This window comes from Hyperoodon ampullatus, assembly GCF_949752795.1.
Source record: "Hyperoodon ampullatus genome assembly, chromosome: X".
Classification (NCBI taxonomy): Eukaryota; Metazoa; Chordata; class Mammalia; order Artiodactyla; family Ziphiidae; genus Hyperoodon; species Hyperoodon ampullatus.
Genome location: NC_136913.1, coordinates 91,046,992 through 91,074,516, shown reverse-complemented (window position 1 = coordinate 91,074,516; position 27,525 = coordinate 91,046,992). Strand labels below are relative to the sequence as shown.

The 27,525-nt window shown below is 37.4% G+C and overlaps 1 protein-coding gene across 3 annotated transcripts in view; it reads right to left on the bottom strand.

Annotated features, from left to right (window-relative positions):
* Positions 1 to 27,290, bottom strand: part of NRK (Nik related kinase) — a gene marked incomplete at both ends in the record, with an annotated part of 140,826 nt that extends 113,536 nt beyond the window's left edge. For all 3 annotated transcript variants that reach the window (XM_079727935.1, XM_079727936.1, XM_079727937.1), the window contains 2 exons: positions 20,237 to 20,302; positions 27,234 to 27,290. In XM_079727935.1, the coding sequence (XP_079584061.1) occupies positions 20,237 to 20,302; positions 27,234 to 27,290 (123 nt within the window). The remainder of the gene's footprint in view (positions 1 to 20,236; positions 20,303 to 27,233) is intronic.
* Positions 27,291 to 27,525: the final 235 nt, after the last annotated feature.

The following is a 27,525-nucleotide window of genomic DNA, read 5'->3' as shown; positions in this document are numbered from 1 at the left end:
AGCATATTTCCAGTAAGTCCATATTGACTAGATTTTAATTCTACTGTATGATCTGCCAAGACGTCAGTACCAGCTTCTGGGCTCCCCGTAAAGAAAGTGGTCCCCACTCATGCCACTTCAGCTGGCTTCCTTAATTAAAAACATTGGTGCTGCTTTAGGGAATAGATGCTAACTTGGGAGCCAGGGGAGTAAAAAAGAGAGTTCATGTGCTTGGCTTGGTTTAAATCCTGCTGCTTAGATTTGATATGTGCTTTAATCCCTGTTTTACATGGCCAAATACTAAAAAGAAAAAAAAATAATAAAAAGTCCAAGACTCAAGTCATCTGACCAAAGAGCAACGAAAAAATCCAAGAGCAGATGAATTAAAACCACATTTTTTAAGGGAACGTAGTCTCTTAACTATATGCTGCTCAGGACGTCTGGACAAATGGGCTTTATTGATATCTGGAAAGAAAGATAAAACTCATGGTAGAATTCATGATTACCAATGTCCCAAAACTTCTTTTTAACTAGACCAGAACTTTCAATATTTCACAATTTTTCATTTAACTTAAAACAGCCTAATCTACACGACCATTTTCCCCATCCCCTCTAACCAGCCTTCAGCCAAGATCCCTGTGCCTGCATTTTCAGCATATTGAAAGGTTCTGACAGGTCTTCTGAAAGATTTCTTTCACCTAAGAGTCAGTTCCCCTATCTGCCAGAGGACGTAGTAGGACGCACAACTCTGGCTGAGGTTCATGTGAGCAAACAGAAAATGGCATTTCAAAATGATATGACATAGTTTAACTAATCTCCCTGAATTGACAAATAAATTTAAAGTTGCTTTGAATATGTGTTTGCGCCTGCGTGTGTGCATGCGTGTGTGTCTGTGTGTTTGTGTGTTTCTCTTCACTGAATAGGCCACATCAATCAACTGTTAAATACTGTGTAACCTAAATGGTAGTGTTAAGTCCCTCCAGCCTTTCTCCTTTTGTTGCTTTGCATTTAAATGAACCAGGGTCAATGGAGGGTCATTCTAAGCAAAAGTGACTTGAGCCTGTGAGAGTAAGAGAAACAGGCTCCCTCCATCAAGGGCAAATGGATAACCTCTGGCAAAGTGTATTTTGCCTTCATCTCCTGCCCCACTTTCACTGGCTCCTTCCATGTCGCCCTTAAGGCTCTCTCTTACAGAGGTGCTACATCTGGCTTTGCTTTCCTTGGGAACAACTCCCGTGTTACAAAACTCTCCCTCTGGCCTCTCTCATAGCCACCAAAAATAAATTACCTGCCTTGTGCCTCATTTCCCTTGGGATTAGGGTGAGAACTAATCTCATCTGTGCTAAAGTGTTAATTAGTAGTTTAATGTATTACTTAATTTATAATATGCATGTAAATAGGTGACTTCTGGTGAGAAATCCAAAGAAATGACTCTTTAATAATGGGAATTTTCAGGAATGCAGTAGGTTTGTCTTTGGGATATATATTTGGTCTGGGATATCTTTCCTGAAACTCATACCATATTGAGTCAAATCTCTGCCCTCCCAGCACATATGCTTACTTTTTTCCACTTATGAAAAAAGTAATATAACCTCTCTGAGATTTCTAGGTTACACGTAGAATCTCAAGTTCACCTAGGCAGTGGTTCCCAGTCAGAATCTCTTAGTGTGGGTCTTGAACATTTGCATTTTTAAATGATTCCTCCAGAGGATTTTGATATGCACTCCTGCTTGAGAACCATGGAAATACAAAAGTAAGGGCATTCTGCTCCATCAGAAGGCATCAAGTCCAGGCCTGATACTGCCTTTGCTCATAATGCTGCTTAAATACAGTTTCTCAGTTAATGTCACATTATGAATTGCTCTGGGAAAAATGCAACATTGAAATCCATGAGTATATATTCTTTCGTTCATTCTCTCTCCTTTACTGCCTCTCACCCCACCCCTGCATATCGATTATCAGTGGTTATTTGACCTGCTACAGGGCCATAAGAAACAATACAGAGAGACATTTTAAGATTAGGCAGGCCAGGACTTCACTTAATTTCAGTGCTTTCAAGTGTTCATCGCCATCTAATGTATCTGGGACAAATTACTCAAAATTTTACATAATAATACAAAGCATATGGAGATAAGCATGGTGCAAAGTGACTCTGTAAAGTCAACTAATAAGTCACTTTTACATTTCTCCAGATTTTGTCCAAAAAAATTAGAGACTTATAGCAGTCAAGGTCATTTGCCACACTTAGAATTGTCAGTATCTAAAGAAAAAAATGAGAGGGTATATAAAACGAAAATAAAAGAACTTGTCAAGGCAAAGAGATGTAAAGTGGGGCTGATGTGAGTTGAAGATAGAGGATTCATTTTTCAGAGGCTGGAATGACTAAAGCCTGATTTATGAAATTTCTTTTTCTCCTTGTATTTTGATAAATACTAATAAGCCTCCTTAATGTAAATTGAATAATATCCTTTATTCCTACCCGTCACTCAGAAGAGTCTGAAGCTACATTTGAATCGTCATTCTGATTTCAAAAATTATAGTTTCACTGGTATAATAAGACAATAATTATAACTATAAACTTGAATTATTACAGTTTTAATTAGTCATAATCTGGTATGAGAGGGAAAGTGAGATATTTCATCTCAGCTCCCTATGAAGAAGTAGCATACTTAGGGGATGACTATCTGGAAATTAGAGCATTAGCTAACATCTAAGAAGCCTTGAACAACTGAGTATGAGTTAACAAGGGATCGGAACATGGTACTTCTAAAACAAAGTGAGGCTTTGCACCTTTAGATATTTGACCTTAAGCAAGTCACATCTCCTCTCAGGGTTTGAGTTTCGTCATCTGTAAAAAATCTGACCTCTAGGGAGTCCTTCCAGCTCTATCCTGCAGTCAAGTTTCATTCTTCCTCACTTGTCTCAGCCTTCTGACTAGCGAATATTAAAATAACTTTTATATTAAAGAAAGGCATCCCTCCATCAATTCCTGCACTCAGTGGTAATAACATTTTTATAATGCTTTCAGTCTTGAAAGGCTTTTTGCATGTTCTCTCCTGGGGATAATAACAGATGCACTGAATAATGGGTTTATTATCCTCATTATTTTTGTAAAACTGCTGCTTAGAGATGTTAAGTGACCCACCTCCTGGTCACTCACCTCATGGATTAAATTCAGATCTGTATGACACCAAATCACATGCTCCCACTGTGGCATGGCAGGGGACTAGACAGACTTGATTATCCAAGGATGGAAACTGCATACTTCAAACTTGTGTTAAAATAAGTCCCTACAGGAATTTTTAGCTGACTACTTAGAATCTATACTATGGACCTAAACTGAAACCTTCCTGGCCAGGGCTCTCATCAAAGGGATTAGTTTTTTAAACAGTATGTGTCTACTGTCTAGTTTTTTGAGAGAAGAGCTTTTCCTCTTGAAATTGTATAGCACAATATTGATAGCATGTCTAATTTATTTCTGTTCTGGTTAGTTCCAAAACCTATATTGTGCACCAGACACTTTGCTGTTGAAAGATTTTACATAAAATTTATTCTTAAAAATAAAAGCCAATTCTCAGTGAGAAAATTTAATTGAATCCTTCTTAAATATTTACTATTCAGAATAGGCACTTCATGAATGGCTAATTAATTTCTCATGTAGCTTCTAATGTTCCCCATAAAATATACCATGTAATTTGGCTTTGTCAATTGACTGAAAAGATAATTCTCTAATTCTCTCTGTCTTCATTAGAAAGGCTCTCTGAGACTGAGTGGAAGAAAACAGTAATGCTTGAAACTGGGAGAATTATATACACTGGAGCCTTATCCTAAACACTCCTTTGGGGCTTGGTGGAACCACCTTCTAGGTTCTCATTGATCCAACTATATCATGTATCAATAGAAAGGTGTTACTTTTTGTACTTACCAATCCTCTTGTGGTTTTATATAGCATAGTTAAAGTGAGGGCTTTGAAGGCCAGAGAGATCTGGTTTCAAACCTGGCTTGGCCACTTACTGCCTGACTTTAGACAGGTTATTTAACTTCTCCATGCCTCAGTTTCATATACAAAATGAGAATAAGATTTATAAAATCTACCTCATGGGATTTCTATGAGGCTCAAGGCAGTTAATGTCTATAAAGAATATAGAATAGTGTCTGGTATATAGTAAGCAATTAATGGTAATGAATTGTTTTGGGCTAGGGTTCAAGACTGATTTACTTTGTATCTATATATTATAGTGTATGGCCTTTCCCACTTATTATTTAGGAACTACTTTTGCCTGAAGCATGAGAAAGAGTTGATGGTGGCAGAAGGTCCAATAAATGAAGTCACTGAGAAAGCTGGGAGATGGTGACCTTGTTACGGGCTCTATTTCTCTCTCTACTGGGGACTCTTAGCAAATCCAGAGAGGGCATAACTAACAATGTCACATCAAGTAGAGACCTCCAGTATATCACTGCCCCTTTTGGAATCTTCTTAAAATCTACAGAAACATTCTTCTTGTGTGATTATCAGTTGTCCTTGAGGACATTCTCTGGGCCATCCTGAGGGAATTAGGAGCAGAGCGAGATGATGGTTGGATTTAAACAGTTCTGCTGGCAATGTCTCTATTCTGCACTGTAGATCAGTCATGCCCTATGTATCCTTCTTTAAGGTAAACTCCCAGTATCACAGGCAAAATGATTTAACTCACAACTCTTAAAAAGAAATGAACCACATGCAGCAGGGCTCTAAAGAACACAAATGGTCTTCCTATGAAGAAACAACTCTGTAAATTGAAGCCAGTGATATCCTGGCCCGTGAAACAGAATAATGAAGATTGTTTACCAAAAACAAAACAAACAAACATCATTGACTGATATTGGCTGAAATCACATTAGGTGTTTGGGTCCATATTAGGTACAATAAACCTGGAGAGTGACTAACCAAGTCATCAGCCCGGTGCCCTTCCACTTTTAGAGAAGGAAAAAAAAAGTGATATTGATTCTCTTTTTCGGCCCAGGGGACTGAGTAGGCAAAATGTTCTCCTCGGCATGTCAAAGAGAAATCTCTCCTTTCCTCTACTCACCCTCTCAGCAAAGATAAAATTACACACTTGTACTAGGTGGGCCCTATAGCTACCAGCAAAGCAGCCTTGCTATGGAGCCTGAAAGCACACCAAACATTTGCCAGAAGAAGCAGGGAGGAGTAGCAGCTGTTCTAGGACCAGAAGACCACTCCTACCAAGACACTGGCAGCTTCTTAGTAGGCTGAACTGGCATTCTCTACCATACCACAGCAGGTGGGTGAGATAATCTCCCTCTTACTTCTTAACACAGGGTTGGTGGATGGCAAATCTGTGACCTGGGGAAAGCTGTTCTAGATAAGGCTGGCAGATAAACTATAGGACAGGCCCAGTTAAATTTGAATTTCAAATAAACAAACATTTTTTGGCATATGTATATACTATTGGGACACACTGACACTAAAAAAAAATTGTTCTTTATCAAAATTAAAATTTAACTGGGCATCCTGTATTTTTATTTGTAAAATCTGGCAGCCTTTATTGTAAGTTCTCTCTTACCCTTCTATTTTTTTAATTTTTATTTTATATTGGAATATAGTTGATGTACAATGTTGTGTTAGTTTCAGGTGTACAGCAAAGTGAATCAGTTATACATATACATTTATCTATTCTTTTTCAGATTCTTTTCCCCACATAGGTTATTACAGAGTATCGAGTAGAGCTCCCTGTACTATGGAGTAGGTTCTTGTTGATTATATATTTTATATATAGTAGTGTGTATATGTTAATTTTTTCCTCTCCATTTCCCCCACTCCCCCATCTGATCATCAGGGCCCTGGAATATAAGATTTTAATAAAGAAAAACACAAAACATAGAATTAACCAATGAAATTTCATTCATCATAGTGCTACTTCAGGGGATATTAAAGAAGCAATGTATAGTATCTAGTCCCTGACCTCACAGCCTTTTTACAACGAAAAGTTTGATTGGGGCCAAGTGAAGTTACTTGGGGCCACATTTCATTCTGCAGATTTTAATGCAAATAAAGGGCAAGTTGCATCCTTAAAGGCTCAAGTGACTTTTGCTTCTATATAAACCTGAGATACAGCCTTAGGCATTAAATCTCTGTTGCTGTAACTCATTCAAACTGCATTGCAATTCTCTACAAAGTACATAATGATATATTAAATGCAAATAAATGGTAAGATAATTCGCAGCACCAACAGAACTCAGAAGAGATAATTATTTATAAAGGAGTTGATACCACATTACTATATTTACCCATACTGTAGAAAGACCAATCATTTGCCTATTTTTTAAAAAAAAATACAAACTCTGCTGATTTGTAGAGAGTTAGGAAGGCTTTACAACTCAGTTTCAATGGAGTCATGTAAATAGTTACTTTGATATTTATTTCTTTAAATGAATTATCCTTATAAATTAACTGGCCATATTCTACTTGATTTATGTAAACCCTCTCCCAACCCAACTCATCACTCATGCCACTGCCAGATCCAAAAAGGTGAAGGGAATGGGAAGAGGTTAATCTGAAAAGTTCTGGCCTCATACCGGAGAATCCCATGTGAAGGGCATCAGGGAGGTAAGTTGACAGTGCGTTATCCTTCTCTAATCTCCCTCTCTTGATGTCCAAGCATTAAGATCTGTCTGAGAAGTCCCTTCTAAAAACCGTTTTGGACACAATGTAAAACATTCATGTCCCTCCTAAAAACCATTTTGGACACAATGTAAAACATCCATTTTCCATTTTAGTAAGGCTATGGGTACTAGATACCAACAAACATTTTTGTAATTTCTGTCAAATAATCAGTCAATTAATTCTGTCAGTTTATTTTTGGAGGGGATGGTGGTGGTGGTGAAGAAATCAGTCAAACCAATTTTCACATTGTGCTGGCTGGGGTAAACAGAGACTCTGCTCCCTACAAATATCACCACTCTGTTTTTCATTTCTCTTAAACTACTTTGCACCTTTCTACTCCCATCTGTTAGTTCTGCCCTGAGTACAGTTGAGGGGAGGATACAACTACTTCTTACTCAGTACAATATGTTGCTCAAGTATGAAAAGGCATAAATCAAGCATGTATGTATGGTGTCCCTAACTGATGGGAGTTTCCCAAGACATGGGACTAGAAATGTAACCCAACAACCAAGGTGTGTGTGTGTGTATATATATATGTGTATATATATATATATACACATATATATATATACACACATATATACACACACATATATATACACATATATATATCAGTGTAGGGCCTTGCAAAATCCACATTACTAAAACTTTTAGAGTTTAACATTTTGGGGCATTTAATTTTTTGAAACTCACTAAAATTTAAGGTAGTTTAAAAACCCATTACCGCAACTGGCAAGCGTGGGTAGAAGGCTGAGAGAAGCAAAGGCATTTGAAGGCTCTTATTTATGTGTTTTTCTTTCTAATGGCTGCCAATCTTCCAAGTCAGGAAATATTTGCACATGTTCTAGACATCTTCCTGAAGGTATGAGGCTCTCTTGAAACCATCCTTACACTTGGCTGTGCCAAAGACACTACAGCAAACTACAGTACCCCAAGAAAAAATATACTCTTTCAAGCTTCCTAAATGACTCATTCAGCAGAAAGTAATAAAAAAAAAGTAAGGCTAATATTTCCATCCTTTGGAAATATTTATCTCTACACAGTGCCACCTTTTTCTAATAGTCAGAGTAGAAATTTACTTAGGTGGCATAATTTTTAAAGGCCAACCTGTCTCCAGCACTGGCTTAACAGGGTGTCATTAGTCAATCTTTTCCATCAAGGCACATCTGCAGACAGCCCCTGTTAAAATATGTCATTTGGGAGGGGGTCACTTTTGTACACATCTTTTTAGTCTCACAAGAAATTGTGCCAAGCACCCACATGTAGAAGGTATTCTGCTAGTCCCAAAGAGATTATAAAGGTGATTCAGATAGATTTTTCTGGACACACCTAATTTTTTCATAGCACGTACTTGTAGAATGACAACGATGATAATAAAATGAGAAAATGAATGTAGGCAATAGAAAACATACTAAGACATTTACATTGAATTTTTTGCTTGGCATACATTCCTGAGGCTCTTTGTGCCTAGTACATGCAAGGCACTTTATGAGGTGCTCTGGAAGTACAGTGAAAATGAAAATGTCCTGGTCTCTGCCTCTGAAGAAATTTGTAAACTAGTTTTATTTATATATTTATTTATTGTGAACTAGTTTAAAAGACTAATGAATTCTTAGGCATCAACTACAAGCTTTGGAACTGGTTTTCTACTGTCAGGTGCAACACATTATTTTGTGACAAGGTGGGAGGAGCTTGGCTGCCTACAAAATTCTTGTAGAGGTTAACCACCAGGAAAGCCTCAAGTTCTGCTAAAACCTGCATCTCCATCTGAAGGGATACTATAAGAAGAATTTTACTTAAGCAGCACACCTGGTATACACCTCCTCATCTTCCTCATCTCAATGCCAAACCTGCCTCCATCTACCTGTTCAACTCTCTTCCTCTGCCAGCCTCTAATCTTCCAAGCTATAGCCACTTAGCCCCTACATATAATTTATTCCCAGCCTAGACTGTGGGAGAAGTTGTGCTCTTAAGCAGGAAACAAACAATTATTCCTAGAAATGCATCTATTAGATAATACACAAATTATTTTTAATTTGTTAATTTTAAAAATACCCACCAATCAGAAACCAATCATCCACAAAGGAGATCCTGAGGGTCTGTTTCATCTTTGAGAGACACTAATTTTCAATGATCATTTGTTGCCTTCCTCTTCCCTGGGGCTCCCAGTAGGAGCAGTAAGTGAGGCAAAATACCTCTGGCCCTGCTCACTAGAAGAGAGTAAAGCATTAGCAAGCACTTCTTTGCCTTCCTAGGGCTTCTAAGGGTTTGAATAGGGATTTAGTCATGAGCTTCGAGTGTCCTATAAAGCCCATCTGCTTGCTCCAGTCCACTTCTGGAATTCTACTAAGTCCCTCAGACTAGAGTGTGCCTTAGTGTCCATCATGAAGGAAACAAATATGCCAGAGGGACAAATCATAAATAATCTTCATCACTGACCTCAGCTCACCAGTCTCCTGTAAATTTTTATATTTGGGCAGATATGTTTTTCAACTGGCTGATCTAGTTTAGTGGTTTTTGACTCTGGCTTGTACCTGTTGATCTGAATATAATGTAGTAGAGTTAAGAACACAGACCTAGTGGCCAGGCAAATTTTGGTTTGACTCCTGACTTTTCAACTTAATAGCTTTGTTCAGTAACTCAAATTTTGGATCCTTAATTTCTTCTTTTATGAGATGGGGGAGTTGATGATAACAATGGTACCTACCTCAAAACACTTATGAGATATAAATGATACAGTGTAAATTAAGCACTAGGCGCAATGTAAGCACTCAGTGAATGTTACCCATTTTTTCTTTAATGTTACCAATTCTTAGGACACTGAGCTCACTGTCTCTAAAGTGACAAACATTTCATTCTCCATCATTTTTTTCTCACTAAATTTGTGTACCAAATAATTTTATTTAATTTTAATTTTTTTCTCAGAGTTAGGAAAAGCTGTCCTTCTCTGAGGACTCTCAGACGTGTCCTTTTTGATCATGGTGGTGTTTTTGTTTTGTTTTGTTTCTCTTCAGAGTTAATGATTTATACAAAATGTTACTGGCAGTGCTTAGAATATAATCAATCTTCTTTTCCCTCAGGGGAACCTGAATAATCCAACCTCCTTTACCTAGTCATAAAGGAACTCTGCCTATAAATGACATACCTAAAAGGAGCTTTATTATTTTTCCAGCACAAATTACACATAAACCACCTCCATATTATTATTTCTCTAATTGAAAAGACACATAATTTATGCCTTATTGTTCCTCTCTTTCTCCATGCTCTGCTAGAGGAGGAATACAAATTACTGAGTGTAGCTGAGCAGGGAAAAATAAGAGTACTGGTTAAATAACCGCTTAATATTCTGAGATTGTTTGATATTTTAGCATTATTTTACTCATAGCCTCTTTATAAGAGCCTGCCTTTAATATAGCCCCAGCAACATAAAAGTTTAAGAGCTTCCACTTTTGCTTTGGCACCTCCAGAGAGCTACAGTGGCACATTAATTTCTAAATGCTATTTTGGCGTCATCTACAAAACTACCTTAGACACAGATACACAGGTATGGTATAATGTTGAAAACTCCTAAAACCAAGTTAGGGCTCATTGTTATTTGCAAGAGTTAAAAATGCCTAAATGCTATTTTCCAAAGTGTCTGTTTCATGAAATGTGGTGAGGACGTGGCTAACTAATTTTTAGTGGTCAACTATTAGAGGATCAAGGAAAGAAAGAACTTTTGATACTTCAACCACCTTCACCGAATTTACTGAGAATCTGACAACAGTGTCATACACACACACACACACACACACGTATATAATATTCTATGTAGTATAAATATATAGTATGTATATACATATACTTGCATTTTGTGTATATATGTATATACAAACATATATACATTTATATGTATATTCCTATACATAAATGTACATATATAGTATATATAAATATATATTCATATATATGCAAAATAAAACAAAACTTGATTTTCAATATATTAGACAAAGAGCACATTAGTATTTTTAGCAGTACTCCCACCACTCTTTAAAATGGGCTTTTTCACATAAATTTTCCTAGGACTGATATATTTAAAACATCTTTAAGTGTAAAATCGAAGCATCAATTTTGCAATTTTGTATATCAATTTTAAAAAATTTATTTAAAAAAATTTTATTGGAGTAGAGTTGCTTTACAATGTTGTGTTAGTTTCTACTGCACAGCACAGTGAATCAGCTATACGTATACATATATCCCCTTTTCTGGATTTCCTTCCCATTTAGGTCACCACAGAACATTGAGTAGAGTTACCTGTGCTATACACAAGGTTCTCATTAATTATCAATTTTATGCATAGTATCAATAGTGTATATATGTCAATCCCAATCTCCTAATTGTACACCAATTTTTAAGTAACTGTATTATTTCCCACACAGAGATTTATATTTTATTAAAAATCTATAATTGGGATGCTTTTATCTGATTGAACAAAGCCACCATGCTATAGTTTATTAGTCTTGGCTTTTGTTTAGAAATATGTATTTGTCTCCATTCATTTAAATTTGTCTTTTCTGCTCATAAAACCCATTTATAAAATCAACTGGATTAAGTATATGAAGACATGAGACCATGATTTTTGTATTACCCCAACACACCAAATATAGAATTTCAATTTCTCCCATATATATCTGTGAACTTATTAAATAGATGAGTAGTTGTGAAAATTTTTAATTGTGGCCTCTAGAGAGCACAAATTCTACATACGACTTTTATTTTCACCTTTCATTTCTATCATGCTATTGCTTCTTCCTCCCTCAAGTTTTATCAGGAGGCAGAAGTAAATTTTGGTATAACACAAAAAGAAAAAGACAAGCCTACAACTCAGAGACTGGGTTATATTCCACAGTTGGAGAGATGTCATGGACAAGATAGAAATATTCCATTTTCTCCAAGGCCGCTAAGCCTCAGCACTTTCCACTAATTTGGTCCTCTGAGTCTCAATTTATTTAGTGTATGTTGGTTCTTTCACCCCCATTGCAAATATTCAAACTCAGTTCTCTTGTTGAGGAAAAACTTGTTCCTGGAGGTTGAGTTAGAAAGTTCATTAGACTTTCCACGTCCAAAAAAAAAAAAAAAAGAAAAAGGACATCTCTATGTTCTCCCTCCTTTTGCCCAATCTCACCCTAGCACTCCCTTTCCTTTCTGTTACTCATCACTCCCTCCTCAATATAGAGCTACAGTCATAGGGAAAATAACCTCCTTCTTTATGTCTACTAAAACTATATCAATAAAAATGACCATCCCCCCAAAAACACCTGGTTTCTGGTAATTCTAACTAACACCTAGTACTTAATATATTGCTTGGGACACAGTGAACATTCGATAAATATTTTTTAATTGTATTATGGAAAATTAAACATTCAAAGCAATGTTTTTATTTAATGGATAAATTGATGTTTCCTATGCTAGAGAAGCCAGAGGATTACTTAAGAAAGACCAACCTCTACTTTTGAGGCATATAATCACAAGGGGGTGATGTCATAGGAAGAAGGAAGAACCAAGAGAGGGATCTGGTCTTATGGTACTGCACCAGGAAGGCACAACAGCCTCGTAAGCCTGTGGCCTCAACTCAGCTTCAGCTTCAGTTCCTGCTTCTGAGGCTTGCAATGTATAATGAAATGTGCAGTGTTATGCACTTTATGGGTGCTTAAGCAATATTTGTTGGCTGACTTAATTGAGCTATATTTGCAAAATGGCAAGGATGTGAGGAAACTTTCCTACCTAAAAAGAAAGCATTCACAGTGCTAGACATTTGTTAGGCAAATAAACAGTATAATTTCAGCCTAAAAGGAAAAATATTCAAACCCCTATCCAATAGGCCTAGTGGCTAGGCAATCCAAATGTCAGCACCATGTTTCTGAAACTTAATTTAAAATATCATAAATTGTATGTCATCAACTTTGAGGACGTTTCTTTCCTGCCTTTCTGTTCCTGTTCCCTGTCCTAAATGCAAATCCAGAAAACATAACTAGTAAACCTAAACCTATATCACCTGTCTGTTGAGATTTCCAAGTAAAAGCAATGTGTCAAGCAGTGATTTAAAAAAAAATCAAACTTAACAGGGACGCATTGGACAGTATTTTAAAAAGAAATTACCATATTCAACAGTACACTTCCAGAGAGCAAGAGATTCAGGAATTTGCTCATCATTGTAATGACACACCTTCTATATCTGACTTAATCTGCTGAGTGCCAAGGGGCAGATGAACCCTCTAATATATCTCAAGGACAGATGGTTACTTATGCCCAGGGTATGTCTTTAAGTTTTAGAACAATAATATATTTGGCCCAGTCCCTTCCTTCCACCAGCATTAACTGAGTTCCAAGTAGGCATCAGGGACATGTGAAAATTAAGCTCTAGGCCCAACTGTAAAGTTTTACCCTATTTCAGGTGAATTTTTCCTTTGCTTGAAACAGTTGCCTTGAACCTTTTCCCACTTCTTTTTCTGCCTTCACCACCTGCAAATGGCAACGTGGGAATAGGTGATTAAAATTAGAAGTACAGTCAAGACGTCATGAAGGGCAAGGCAAACTGGTTCACTCTGGCGATTCAGTTCATTGTCTTACCCCAGTAGTATTCCGCTTAAGAAAATGCTGCTAGATAACAGTAACACAGTTTTACCTTTGCATTGGGCATCATAGTAGTTACTGAGATAAATATTAGGTCTTGCTATCAGGTAGTAAAGTGGAGGAAAGAATGGAAAAACATGATGAGAATCATTTTATTTGGTGAAATGAGGAACTACTTCACCTAATAGCCAATAATCAACTTCTATTTTGCAAGGTGGTGAAAGAACTATAAGCTAGTTATTATTATGCTGGTGACAGTAAGAATAAGAGTAGTTTACATTTTACTGAGTTCCAGGCACTGTGCTAGGTGTATTGTTGAAGAGCCAGAAGAACGCTGGAGATTATCTAGCGAAACACATTTATTTTATACTTGAGGAAACAGGCCCAGAAAAGTCAATTTATAAGTATTGTGTCAGTTAATGGGAGAGTCAGGTTGCCACTCACTGAGCCAACCTAAAGGGCCTTGGTCTCTTTCTTAATATTTCATAAAATAACTGTGATCTCTCCGTGTATATTGCTCTTCAGGAAATTGTTTATTTTTTTAATAGTAACATTAAAAAACAAGTTTCAAATTATTTTCTTTTTGTTAATTCGGTCTCACATGGGCAAATTCTAATTCAAATGATAATTCTTAAGCTATGAGACTAACATCTAAAGGTGAAGAGGAAACTACGTTTTATAACTCTACTAGAGGAAAAAAAAGAAAGAGCAGTACTTTCTCCTAAAAAGAGAGAGAAAAATAAAACCCACAATTTTAAGTGAGGTTTGTACTGGCAGGAGGTGGGAGAGGGTAGAAAGACAGGCATTTAATTAGAAGAAAAAGAAGGAAAGGAAAAGGGTTTCAATGTGGAATGTGCAACTCAGCCTTCATTTCAACGTGCACAGACCTCAGTAGATAGCTGGAAACCTGCCAGAGAACGAGGCCTTGGAAACAAGCTGGAAGACATTGGAGAGACTTTAACCAAAACAAACACCAGCAGGGGATGTGGTTGGCAGAGCTGAAAAAGCAAAGGACTCTATGAGTCACTCCTACATTAATTTTGAATGGTATCATGCTTCCATTTTGTTGTACAGGGTATCTATACAGCATTATATATGTATATATATATATATATATATATATATATATATATATATATAAAATATACATACACACATACATATATATTATTTAGGTAAAGAACATATAACATTACAGTCATTAGAAATATACAATTAAAAAATATAGAGTAGAAAAGTACATCCAGTATCTCACTATTCTAACCATTTAATTCACCATTTTTCATGTGCAAGTTTTAACAGAACTGTAATAGAGTATACAAATAATATACAATACTTTACTAAATATCATAAACATAGTTCTATGCTGCTAGATATCTTCATAAACATTGCTTTTCAGAGAAATAATATATTAATTGAGTTAAGATAATTTACTTCATCTTATTTTTTACTATTTAGTGTTTTGCTGAATTTGTCTTCCTACAAGTAATAGGAACAATAATATTGATATCAGTAGCTATCTTTTAAAGATAGCTACCATGTGCCAAGTGCTTTATATGCATTGTTTCTAAATTTTATAAAATCTTGCAAGGTAGGTATTATTAGCTCCATTTTATAAATAAGGAAATTTATACTCAGAGGTTAAGTGACTTGCTCAAGGTCATAGCTAATTAATGGCCAAGTAAGCACTGAATTAGGTCTGTCTCATTCCAAAGCAGGTCCAATTTTCACCACAAAATGCCATCTTTCTGCTAAAATGAATATCTTTATGCTTTTTCTATATTTTTGTGTTTATCATAGATTTCCAGAAGCGGAATTATTGGTGTAAAGAGTATGAACATTTTAAAAGCATTTACTACATACTCAAGGTTGTTTTCCATGAAGGAGGTATTTATATAAAGTGCCACCATCCCAAAAATTTTTACAGAAGGAAATAAATTTGAGGGAGAAAAAAGAGGTCACATCAATGAGTGACAAAGGAAAATCTGTCTAATGTAAATAAAGCATCTGTAATCATTCACCTTCTGTAACACAGAGGTTTCTAGTTTGAAGATCTGATAGTAGAAAGTGTTCTCTATCTCTGGATGTGAATAGGTACATATAAAAGTCTTAGGAATTATAACTGTGTACAGGAACTAGCATATAGTAGATGCTTCATGAAGATTCAGTTTGTCATGGACTTCTGGCTCCTGATGAAGATGTGGAAAGCTGGAAGGAGTGCCACCTCCACTCTAACAACAATCAAAACGTGAATAACCTACGAAATCATTACTTTTCTTGAACCCAGAGAGAAGTCTCAAGGCAACCAGCCAGGCTGAAGTCTGAAAAAAGACAAGCACTTGCAGGGAGAGATGGGACATGAGCACTGGCTCACCTGTGGCTACAGAGGGAAGACAGGATCACCTAGAAGCTGGTATAAAGAATTCTGCTGAACATGGATGGACCTGGAGATTATCATACTAAGTGAAACAAGTCAGACAGAGAAAGACAAATGTCACATGATATCACTTATATGCAGAATCTAAAAAAAGATACAAATGAACTTATCTATGAAAATGATACAAATGAACTTATTTACAAAACAGTAACAGACTCACATACATAGAGAATGAACTTATGGTTACCAGTGGGGGAAGCGTGGAGGGGAGGGACAGATTGGGAGTTTGGGATTGACATGTACACACTGCTATATTTAAAATAGATAACCAACAAGGACCTACTGTATAGCACAGGTGACACTGTTCAATATTCTGAAGTAACCTAAATGGGAAAAGAATTTTAAAAAGAATGGCTACGTGTATATGTATAACTGAATCACTTTGCTGTACACCTGAAACTAACACAACATTGTTGATCAACTGTTTCAGTAAAAAATAAAAATTAAAAAAAAAGAATTCTGCTGAATTTTTAATGAACCGCTAAAGGCCAAGTATGGGCTACCATAAGAGTACAGTACTCTCATGAGCCACAGATACAAGAGGAATACATACACAGTCATAAGTTTTTCTCCACAGATTTCTGGTACTGACCTGATGGAGAGAAGAAGCCCTTGCAGTAGGAAAAGCGTGAAACCATGTGCAATTTCTCTCCCCGACCCCCATGGAATAAAAACCCTAAGCCTTAGGGGAAGGGCATCAAACCCTATTCCCCGCAGGGTGCAGAGGAAGACCTGATATAGCTGGGGAAAATGTAAAAAAAAAATTCACTCCTCTATTTCTGGGGGTAGTGCAGGAATTAGTCCTGGGTCCAAAACATTTAGGATGCCTTACCACTAATAGAGGGGCAGGGTAAGTAGGAAAGTCTCACTCTCATGACCTAGAAGCACAGTATCTGCCTAAGACTGGGGTCGAATCAGGAAAACAGAGAACTCCTCCCTGCCCCACACCATCAGGCTAACAAGCACTTAAAGAAGCGATAGCAGTATACCACTAGGGGAGGCAGGAGAGCATTGAGCCAGAATCTGAAGCACAGAAGCACAAGGAAGAACTAAAGCTCATATCCCAGGAGCTCAGAGAAACACGAGGATGGTAAATACTCCACCAAACACACACACACACACACACACACACACACACACACACACAAAATAAAAACAAAACCCCTAGACATTTCATATTTAAACTGCTGAAAAACAAAGATAAGGAGAAAAATCTTAAAGGCAGCCAGAAGATAGAAGGAGGAACGAAGATGACAGCAGACTTCAGAAACTATGCAAGCCAGAAGACAATAGAGTGTTATCTTTAAAGTGCTGAAAGAAAATACAGTAACTGTCAACCCCAAATTCTACATCCAGTGTAAATATCTTTTAAAAATGAAGGAGGGGGGCTTCCCTGGTGGCGCAGTAGTTGAGAGTCCGCCTGCCAATGCAGGGGACACGGGTTTGTGCTCCAGTCCAGGAAGATCCCACATGCCTTGCCACGGAGCGGCTGGGCCCATGAGCTGTGGCCGCTGAGCCTGCGCGTCCGGAGCCTGTGCTCCGCAATGGGAGAGGCCGCAACAGTGAGAGGCCCAAAGCAGCACAGAAAATTGTAAAGACAGTTTTATTACAACTATGTAACCTTTATGGATAGGAGAAAAGACTGAAATTAAATACACCAAAATGCTAATAGAAGTTGTATAAGCATAGTGATATTGGGGTAAATCTTTTAAAATTCATCTAGGGCTTCCCTGGTGGCGCAGTGGTTGAGAGTCTGCCTGCGGATGCAGGGGACGCGGGTTCGTGCCCCAGTCTGGGAAGATCCCACATGCTGCGGAGCAGCTGGGCCCGTGAGCCATGGCTGCTGAGCCTGCGCGTCCGGAGCCTGTGCTCCGCAACGGGAGAGGCCACAACAGTGAGAGGCCCGTGTACCGCAAAAAAAAAAAAAAAAAAAAAGGAGAAGTAAGGACTTCTCACACTAAAGCAGAGACTTCATTACCAGAAGCCCTGCACTATAAGAAATGTTAGAGGAAGTTCTTCAGGCTTAAAGAGTATCATACCCAGATAGAAACTTGGATTTACCCAACAAAATGAAGATTCCAGAAATAGCTCAGATGAGTATAAATATAAATTTTTCTTCTTTTTAAATTGCTCTAAAAGATAACTGACTAAAGAAAAAGTAGTAGTATTGAGTAGAGGGAAAATAGTAGTAGTAGTGAAGGTTCATATCATACGTAAGAGCAAAATGTATAACAACCATAAGCATAGTACACAAACTAGGACACCACACAGTGAAGTGGTAGAATATTACTTGAAGGTATACTGTGTAATTTAAGATGTATATTGAAAAATTTTGATTGTGGTGGTAGTTACATGACTGGACATGTTTGTCCAAACTCATAAAATTCTACACTTAAAAGGATGAATTTACCAAGTGTAAACTATACCTAAATAAGCCCTAGCTTATTTATTTTTTAAAGATTTTTTTTGATGTGGACCATTTTAAAAGTCTTTATTGAATTTGTTACAATATTGCTTCTGTTTTCTGTTTTGGTTTCTTTTTGGCCGCAAGGCATGTGGGATCTTAGCTCCCCAACCAGGGATCGAACCCACACCCCCTGAATTGGAAGGTGAAGTCCTAACCACTGGACTGCCAGGGAAGTCCCCTAAGCCCTAGTTTTTTTAAAAAGAGAATTATCATGCACAACTCACCTTTTTACCCTCTTGACTTTTCTTCTTCTTATGGTATCACAATTCTGATGACTGCTGATGAGAAACCATCTTTTTGTGTTATCTAGCCTTACCTTTGCTTTTTGCCTTATATAAATGAGGTTTTTATTCCTAATATCTGATGGTGGAGAGAGCTCTATACCTTCAAATCAAGCCAAGTATACACACACACACACACACACACACACACACACACTTAAATACACAACCCTCAGGAATTAAAATGTGTGTGGAGCCATGGAGATTATAAATGTGCCATAAAGAAAAGAAACTTCTATGTATAAGGTGTAGGTATCTATGCACAAAGTGGCAAAATTTGCTTAGATCACACAAATGTTAACTAATCATTCAGTCTAGAATGCAATTGAAGTAACAGAAACAATATATTTGTGTCTGTATCACATTTCCGTGTATAGCTTATTGTTTCTGTTAATAGGTCAGGTCAAAATGGCTTGAAAAAACTTTTGTCATGAATATTGACACTCTCTCTGTTCCTTATACTCACTAAGGTTCTTTCTGCTTTTAGGATCCTTCCACAATGCTATTTCTCCTACTCAACATCTGTGCTTTAGGCACATTTGTGCAACTTTTAAAGATCTCCCCACCCTACCTGGGTAGATGAATTTTAAAAAGAAGCTACTTCTGGGCAGATGCAGCCCTAAGGTTACAAGGCTTGGCAGGCAGAGGGCACCTTTGTCTGAACTAGAAAGAAGCCCCTTCCCCTGTACCCATTTCAAGACACTTCTACACAACCCATACGTAGAGGACCTGTGGTCAGTCGACAGTAAGGATCAGCCTAGAGACAGTGATCTGGTTTTTGTGGGACATTCCTGGGGAAGAGGAACCCTGCATTTGTACATAACATTATACAAGATTGAGAAAATGTCTATTCACCATCTTATAGAGTGGGGGAAGGGCACCTGATCAAGGTGATAGGGCCACTAAAGCACCCCCCATCTCCAATCCAGCCCTTACCACTGCCCCTGCTCTACCTAGAATGAATCAACATCATCCTCTACAACCATACCTTTGCTTGGTTATCTCATATTTGTCCTCCTGATGTCATTTTAACGGTGATTCCCCCAGGGAGCCTGACCTTTCAATCTAAATTAAGTCCCCCTGTTCTTTACTTTTATATCACTAGGAATTTTCTTGCAGAAATATATTACAATTGCAATTATATAGTTATTCATGTGCTTACTTATATATTTGCCTCCTCCAAGCCCCCACGCACCCCCACACAAATACACACATTAATCACTTACATATTTCTAGACCATAAACCCTGGAAGAGTAGGGACTATCTGTTTTGTTCACCACTTAAGACTATCACAGTGCCTGGCATATATTTTGTGCTTAATAAATATCATTAAACAAATGCAGAGATTTTCTTGTTAGATTATTCGGGAAGCTATCACATACATGTGCACATTCATGTACATAGTATGATATAGAATGCTATGGAAACTTTTTGTAACATTCAGCTTAAAAGTTGAATGTCAGTAATTAGAATGGTATGGACATATAATATCAAACAAGTGATATTTTTATTTGGGTACATATTATTTGAATTAGTTCTCTTTTCCTTTAGTGATTTTATTAATTTTCTGCTAATAATATTTAGATCTTATGTTTTGTTGGTTGGTTCACTATAGCTTTCCAATCCATTTTTTTATAATAATTCTCACAGTTGTCACTGAGCTATCTTAATTTGATTGTTCTCTCAAAGTGAAATGTGTTTTGGCATTATTTGATTTGCAGTGTAGGATTTCGTCTTAACAATCACTGTTGTTATTAGAAAATGCAGAATGAATACCTAATGTAACTCCACTTACCAAATAGATTCTGCCATAAGTACCAAGGCCAATGGTTTTATCCAGTGAGAATATTCCAGTGGGATCCTGCAAAAATGTAGGATAAAACTTTTCAATTTTCTTGGAAAAACAGCCAAGCATTAAATGATCTAGAGTGGTATTTCTAATCTGCCTTGTTCCCTTAGAATTTCCATGGGAAGAACCTAAGTGTTATTTACCAAAAGAATAGCGTTGTCACAATCTCCCTGGACTGAGTGTAGTCATTTATAAAAAAGAAGCAATGGTGTGAACATTAAGTAGTTGTATAATTATCATAAAACTGTAAAATGCATACAATTATGTCTAGTTGAGGCATATTCATAAGTTAATTAGAAAGGCTATTAAAAGTAAAAATAAATTAATTTATTTGCCATTGAAATACTCTTTTGATATCCATCTTTTGAGTGCTAACCAGACAGGCAGAAAGTTTACCATATAGCAATGGTAATATTGAGTAGATATGTAATGATGAGTAGGTACTGGCTACAAAGTCTAGATTGTTTATATAATAGTAATTCTTAAGAAAGAATATTGCCTCTAAATATGAATAACAAAATAAGATCATGGCATTAAAAGAGCATCATTTAAAAAAAAATCTAGACAATATAACATGTTTATCAGCAGATTCTTAAGGCTTCCATATTTATCCTTAAACATTGTTTCCTTACCTTAAAATATGGATATTCATTTCTTGTTCACCACAAAAAACATGGTTTCTTGAATTTTATCACTATTTAAACTCTTATTTTGCTATTTTAGCAAAAGAGATATGAAGTATGAGTAGATGCCAATTTATACACAAAGTAATAGGAGCACTGGCAAATTCTTGGAAATTCACATGCATTATAGAAAGCACATTTTATATATACAAACTTTGTATAACCTTGTTTAAAAATATTTTTATCACTGTGACAAATGTGGGCTAAACAGAAAAACTACTGAGCAAATGCAATGTATATGACTGAAATTATAGATTCCTTTAAACTGGTGTGATATTTGTGTAATCTAGCAAAAGGGTCATAGGAAAATGACACAGCTCTGGGATTACTTCAGTCAACAAGTATTCAACTGGACAGAGTCAGGAGACTGAAGTTATAGCCCCAGTTCTGCCATTAATTAACTATATGACTTTGTGTAAGTTATTTACCCTCTCTGGGACTCAGTTTTTCACATATATAAAATAACGGTTGCTGTGTTAAGTGATTTCCTAGCTCTAAAATTCTTTAGAAAAAAATCAGATTCTGACATTCTAAAATCCAGATGTTTCCAATGCATTGGTATGACAATTGTTAGCAGCCTACTTTCTTAAAATTAGCATTAAAATCAATGTCACAATATGCACAGTATTACTGTAGGAAAATAGTTCAGGGAACATACTCCCAATGAAAACATAAAAATTTTTTTAAATGATAATTTTGAGGATTCAAGAAAACTAAAAATAGATTGTTATAGTGGACTTTGATAATAAGCATATCATTGCTGTTATAATTCATTGAAAAATTTATGGGAAAAAGCCAACAAAGAAATTCTTAAGGTTTGGCTTGAAGAGTTTATCAATTTAGCATATTTCTTTAAAGGAGAACTTTGAGGAATTTATATGAGACATTATTAACTCTGGAGAAACAGTCTCTGGTCATCTGTCAAAAGAATCAAATATGTTAGCTGATTCCTATCGGTAAACCATTCTTTGTTATAGTTGAGGCTGCATTTTAGCTAAAAACACACAAACAGACAAACAAAACCCCGATACCATATATCAGAGAATTACTGTATTATCTGAACAAGTTTATTTCCGAATCTTTGAGTGCGGTCTTTAATTTCTGTAATCCTTTTCCTAGACCTCAATAAGGTAAGTACCTTACTCATATTTGAACCCAGGTATCTACATACTCAAAAAAGACACTAAGGAAATGAACGGTACAATGAAATGCCGGTGGAATTCTTGGAGGCCTAATTTTATCTATATTTATGTTGTTTGGAAAATTTTTCCTGCTCACAAATGACCAAAACATCTTAATTCTCCTCATGCTCACATTTAATAAAAAAAGTTTTAAAAACTTTTTTTCTGTTCTTAAAGGCAGCTCATTTTAGTATTCATCTAAGACTATTTTTTTCATTAGTTTTATGCAATTTTTTTTGTTCCCATCTCCACACTAATCTCTTTCAAGACTAAATGATTGTCAAACTCGGCAAAAAGAGGAAGGGAACTATGCTAATTACTAGGGTAATATTACTCAATTTCTTGTATCAGATTTTCCACTGAATTATAGTCAGAGAAAGCTTATTCTGGGCTCCCAAAGAAGGAAGTATTGAGAAGTCAACTTTTTTTCGACACTGTGAAATTTAAAGTCTTCACCAAGGGGGTCTCTATGATTACTTGGTCTTCTCCTTTGCCCTGCTACTCGGAGATAAGAAAACCAGAAGAGGAAAGATCTTTATATTTATGACTGCTATATCAATTTAGAGAATATTTGGTGGTTCAGTATGTTCTGGTGTCCCATTTGGTTAAAAGAATGGTCAGTTAACAAGAAAACTTAATTTGTGAAAGTTTTTTCAAAAGATATTACTAAAAGTCTAAGTTTTAAAACATTTTTGCAATTTAAAAGTCCTAGTCTGCCCCCTGAAATCCTGAAATTGGGGAGTTGTTTCTGTCTTCTGAATTCAAGAAGAGGGGGGAAAATGGGAACATTGATGGGTAATTTTATTAAAGGCAGGGGGTTGGGGGTAACAGGAAGAAAAAGAACCACTAGAAGGCAGTGTTTGCTGGTCATGGAAGAGACGCAAAAGCAAAGGCTGATCTACAGGACCAAATACAGCAGAAATTAAGAACAAAGTGGAAATGATAAATGGTCATCATAGGTAGCAATACATTTCAGATTTAGGGCAGTAAAAGAGAATCATAGAACACATTCCAGTAGTTAGACAGCTAAAGGAAGAAAAGAGATTGCACAGTACCTAGAAATAGCAGAGGCTGTTGTTCTTTTGTTTTAAATATTAGAAAATGTGATTTTATGAAAATAGTTTATGGAGAGAGAACCTGAAAATGGCAGATAAAACAAAATAAGTGTCAGAGTAAGTTTCAAACATATTTGGAGGAATGGGCTTCACAATTCAAGTGGAAAATTTAAAAAGGACAATCTCTTCCTTTAGACTAGTGTTTCTCAAACTGTGGACTGCACAGACTCTCCTTACATGAGACTCATCTGGAGAATCTTGTTTAAAATACAGATTCCTTGTCCCAACCATGGAATTATGAAACCAGAATTTCTGTGGATGGGTCTCAAGATCCAAAATCATTCTTGGGCACTGTTCTGGTGCACTAACATAAAACCCACTGCTCTAGATATTGAGGGGAAAAAGACTGAGAAAACTGATTGAAGTACAATGTCATTTTGAGGTGATGCTCTGGAATACCTAATGGAGGATATGCTGAATATTTCAATCCTTGTGGACTAGAAGGTAAAACTGATTCAAAATAGGGGGTTAAGGGACTTGAGAAAGTGAAAGTTTCTCATGACTGAGTGTGGAAAGCAGGCTTGGTCTGGGTGGTGGAAGACTGGGAGAGCTGGCAGTTATATTTAAATATAAACCTAATGTAATTCAAATATAGTTTTTTGGATCATGTACTATTTCAGATCACCTCTGCCACTACTGTCCTCCAGACCTGTCTAATCCTGACCCCAATATAGATTAGGACTACACACGGCAGTGTCAAATACCAAGGCCAGAGTTGTGAAGAACGTCATTACCATACTGGGCACAGAAGGCAAAGGGGACTATCATAGTGAAAGACATGCCAGATTTGGAGATGAAGAAATAGTTTCCAGTCCCAAGGATTGAGTGACATATGCATAGTAGGGAAAAAAAACTTACATATATATATATATATATATATATATATATATATATCCCCAGGTATTGCTGCTGGCAGACAATGTGAAGCACACACAGATTTTATATATAGATATAGATATAGATATAGATATAGATATATACATATGTATATACATGTATATATATATATGGTTTTGCCATTCTCTTTTTCAAAAAGCAAGCACAAACCACAAACCTCTGTACTTTCTTTTCTGTTTTGTCACCTATAGGAAATGTTTATTCAATAGTAAGTCAGGAAAAATGGAAAAAAAACAGTAACCCATTAATTAACAAAAAATGTAGCTTACCCACCTGTCAGTCTCTGTTATTATGTTTACTCTTTTATTTTATGTCTTTAACTTTAGGGAATTATGCAAAAAAGAAAGTACATTTCTCTCTCCCCTCTCTCTGCTTCCCCAGCTTTCACTATTGTTTAATATTTTAGGTCTTAAAAGATATCTATCTAATAACAAAAATGCCAAATAACCTTCTACTACTTTCTTTAAATCGCAATTTGCACAGCCAGCTTGGCCTCTCTCAAAGGTCCTTGTCTTGTGGTCATTTAGCTGGCCAGCCCTAGAACGGACATAATATATCAATCTTAAACTAGACCCGTATTTAATCATCCTATACTCTTCAAGATTCATTTTTTTGCTCAGTGTGAAACTCCAAAGTCTGAATCCCCCCTTATTATCTGGCGGTTGCCAAGTTGGTATACTTGGTGTTGACAGATGCCAACATTCTGACCTCATATGTATCCTATTGAGGATAATTATCACAAGGGATCTCACCATATGCAGGTTTCTTTGCTTGCTTTATCATCTCTACTTCGCATCAAAATGCAAACTTCCAAACAGATAACTTAGATATCTCTTGACCTTTTCATTTACTCTTATTTCTTCAGCAACTTAGGAAATAAGTCAAATGCAAAGAAATCCAAAATCACTGATCTATACCTCAGTGACCAAAACAACAGTGAATGTTTTGCATCTCTAAAAATTTGATGTAAAAAAAAAAATTCTAAAGGGGGTGCTCTTCTTCTGCTTGATTTCTTAGGGTTTAGACCCTGATGGATGTTCAGGAAGAGGGGAAACTTATGCATAATTTGCTCACATGGTGAAGATCTCCATGATATAACATAGCTCCTATGTAATAGAAATTTAGAAATTGTTAGAAGTTGAGGACCTTACGAGACTTTCATGAAGTCTGTAAAATGAGGCCAAACATCAATGCCCTGAAATTTTGTCTTCTCCCTATCCCTATATTAAAAACTAACCTCATCTTTCTCCCCTCCACACCCCCACCAACCCCCAGAAAACTATTTCAGTGAACTGCAATGTAAAGATTGTAGCCTTTCCCCTTATCTTCTTGGCTCTCACCAAGTTCTCATGTCCAGGGCCATGACCGGGTCAGTTAGTCTGGGCCATTTCCCCCCATTTTTTTTTTTTTTTGCAGCAATCAAACCTTTTCTCCTTGCTTTTGGAATTCCTTGCTCTATCATTTCTAGGAGGTCTTTCCCATTCCTCCCTTCAGTCAATTTAAAAAAGAGTTTATTTCAGTTTGCCTACGTGTGGTTTCCATATTTGCCCTCGTTTTTTTTTTTTTTTTTTTTTCTCTCTTTCCCCCACCGTACACAGAGAATGCTGGAGGAGGGTAACATTTCATTCATTGGTTTTACACTTGGGAGCAAATCTAGTCAGAATATGAAAGTGCTGTTCAGAAAGGAAACCACCAATTGAGGCCTCCATATTCCAGAATTCTCATGTATACACTGAGTGGAAAAATATTTAACTTTTAAAAATTCTGTGACTTTATTTTATGAAGCTGCATCAATAACCACAATGCTGATTATCTGTAATTCAACACGTTTACATTGAGGCTCCTTTAAAAAAAAGGCTGAGAACAATTTGTTAAAATGTTACCCACGTGCATCACCTCCTCCTCCACATTGTTTTAGTGTGAAATTATATAGGTGAGGCTTGGGGGTGCCCCATTTTTGAGGGGGACAGGTGTCTGCCATCATCAGGAAGAAAATATTTAAATGTAAATATGTATAAAATTAAGGCACTGCTACTTTGAATAGTTCCATAACCTCAAGGTTAATATTTAGCTTTTCCCAAAGCAAGCAGGCCACTGCCCTGTACTACAGTTGCCTGGTGATCATTCCAGCACGGTGCATGCTTATTCCCTTTAGAGAGTCCAGGGGCCCTTTGCATTCAAGAGAGGGTGCGAGTGAAATGCCAATCTAAAACGGGAACTTGAAAAACGGATTTGGGTGGGATCCAGTATCTGCCAGAAACCAGATGCCAATGAAATAAACGGTGCTGCTAAAATAATAAGTCTACTAATAACGACGGCGATAATAGCTCACCAATCAATTACAATTCTGGAGGAAAGCTGGGCATTTGGGAAAAGGAGAATCCGCGAACGAAAACCACGAGAAAAAGCTAAATCTGGTTAGCAAGTGAGCGCAATACATTTTTTTTTTTAATTGGGGTTTGCAGAATTCACTTCTTCCCCAAGTGGCGTCGAGTTCTTTAGCTCCGGCAATACTAAGTCGGGACCAGTGCCCTGGCAGAGTAAGAAGGTTTTAGAAAGTGCTATTAGAAAGTGAGACTTCAACGCTTTAATTTTCTGGCCCGCTGTCACCTAGAAGGAAAGGTCACGCCGAGAGTGGGCATCTCTTCTGGCAAAAGAAGAAGCAAACGACGGGGCGGCGGGGTGACAGAGAGGCGTGCTTTCAGGAAGCCACGCGTCGTCGCGCTCTTTGGCCTCTCCTTGGGCCCCGCTAGGACAAGTACCCGAGCGCCGCTAGACCAAACGGGCCACATTCAGAAAAGGTCCCTCTGTTTATGACCCGCACCAACCTACTGCCACCTCTTCCCACCATCCCTCTTCCCCCAGCCCTTTGCCTTTCTGTGAGTTTGGAGCAACCCGGGTACCCAGGGGGCGCCTTTCCCGCAAGCCCACTCCCGGGGTCCCCTCCTGCAGTCGCGGTCTCATCGAAGTCCTGGCCTAGCCAGGCTTTCGGACATCTGTCCCCTCCATCGATGCTCAGAACTCGCAGAAGAGAGCACTTCGGGGGTGACGGGCGTCCTCTACTCACCGGCAAGTGGCCCAGATCCGTGACCTCCTTGTCCCTCCAACCCCCAGGTCCCGCCATGGCTTCGAGCGGAACCGGAGCGGGTGACTGAGTTAGGCACGCTCGGGGAGTCTGAGCTGGAAGCGGACAGAAGTCGAAGGAGGAGAAGGGAAGGGAAAGGGCCGGGGAAAGCAACGGGGACCAGGGTTTGTGGCGTGGGAGAAAGAGGAGGGGAAAGTGGAGGGAAAAGAGCGAGGAGTGGAGGGAAGCCGGAGTTTGAGAGGCGGGAAAACGAGTCTGGCTAAGGCGAGAGAAG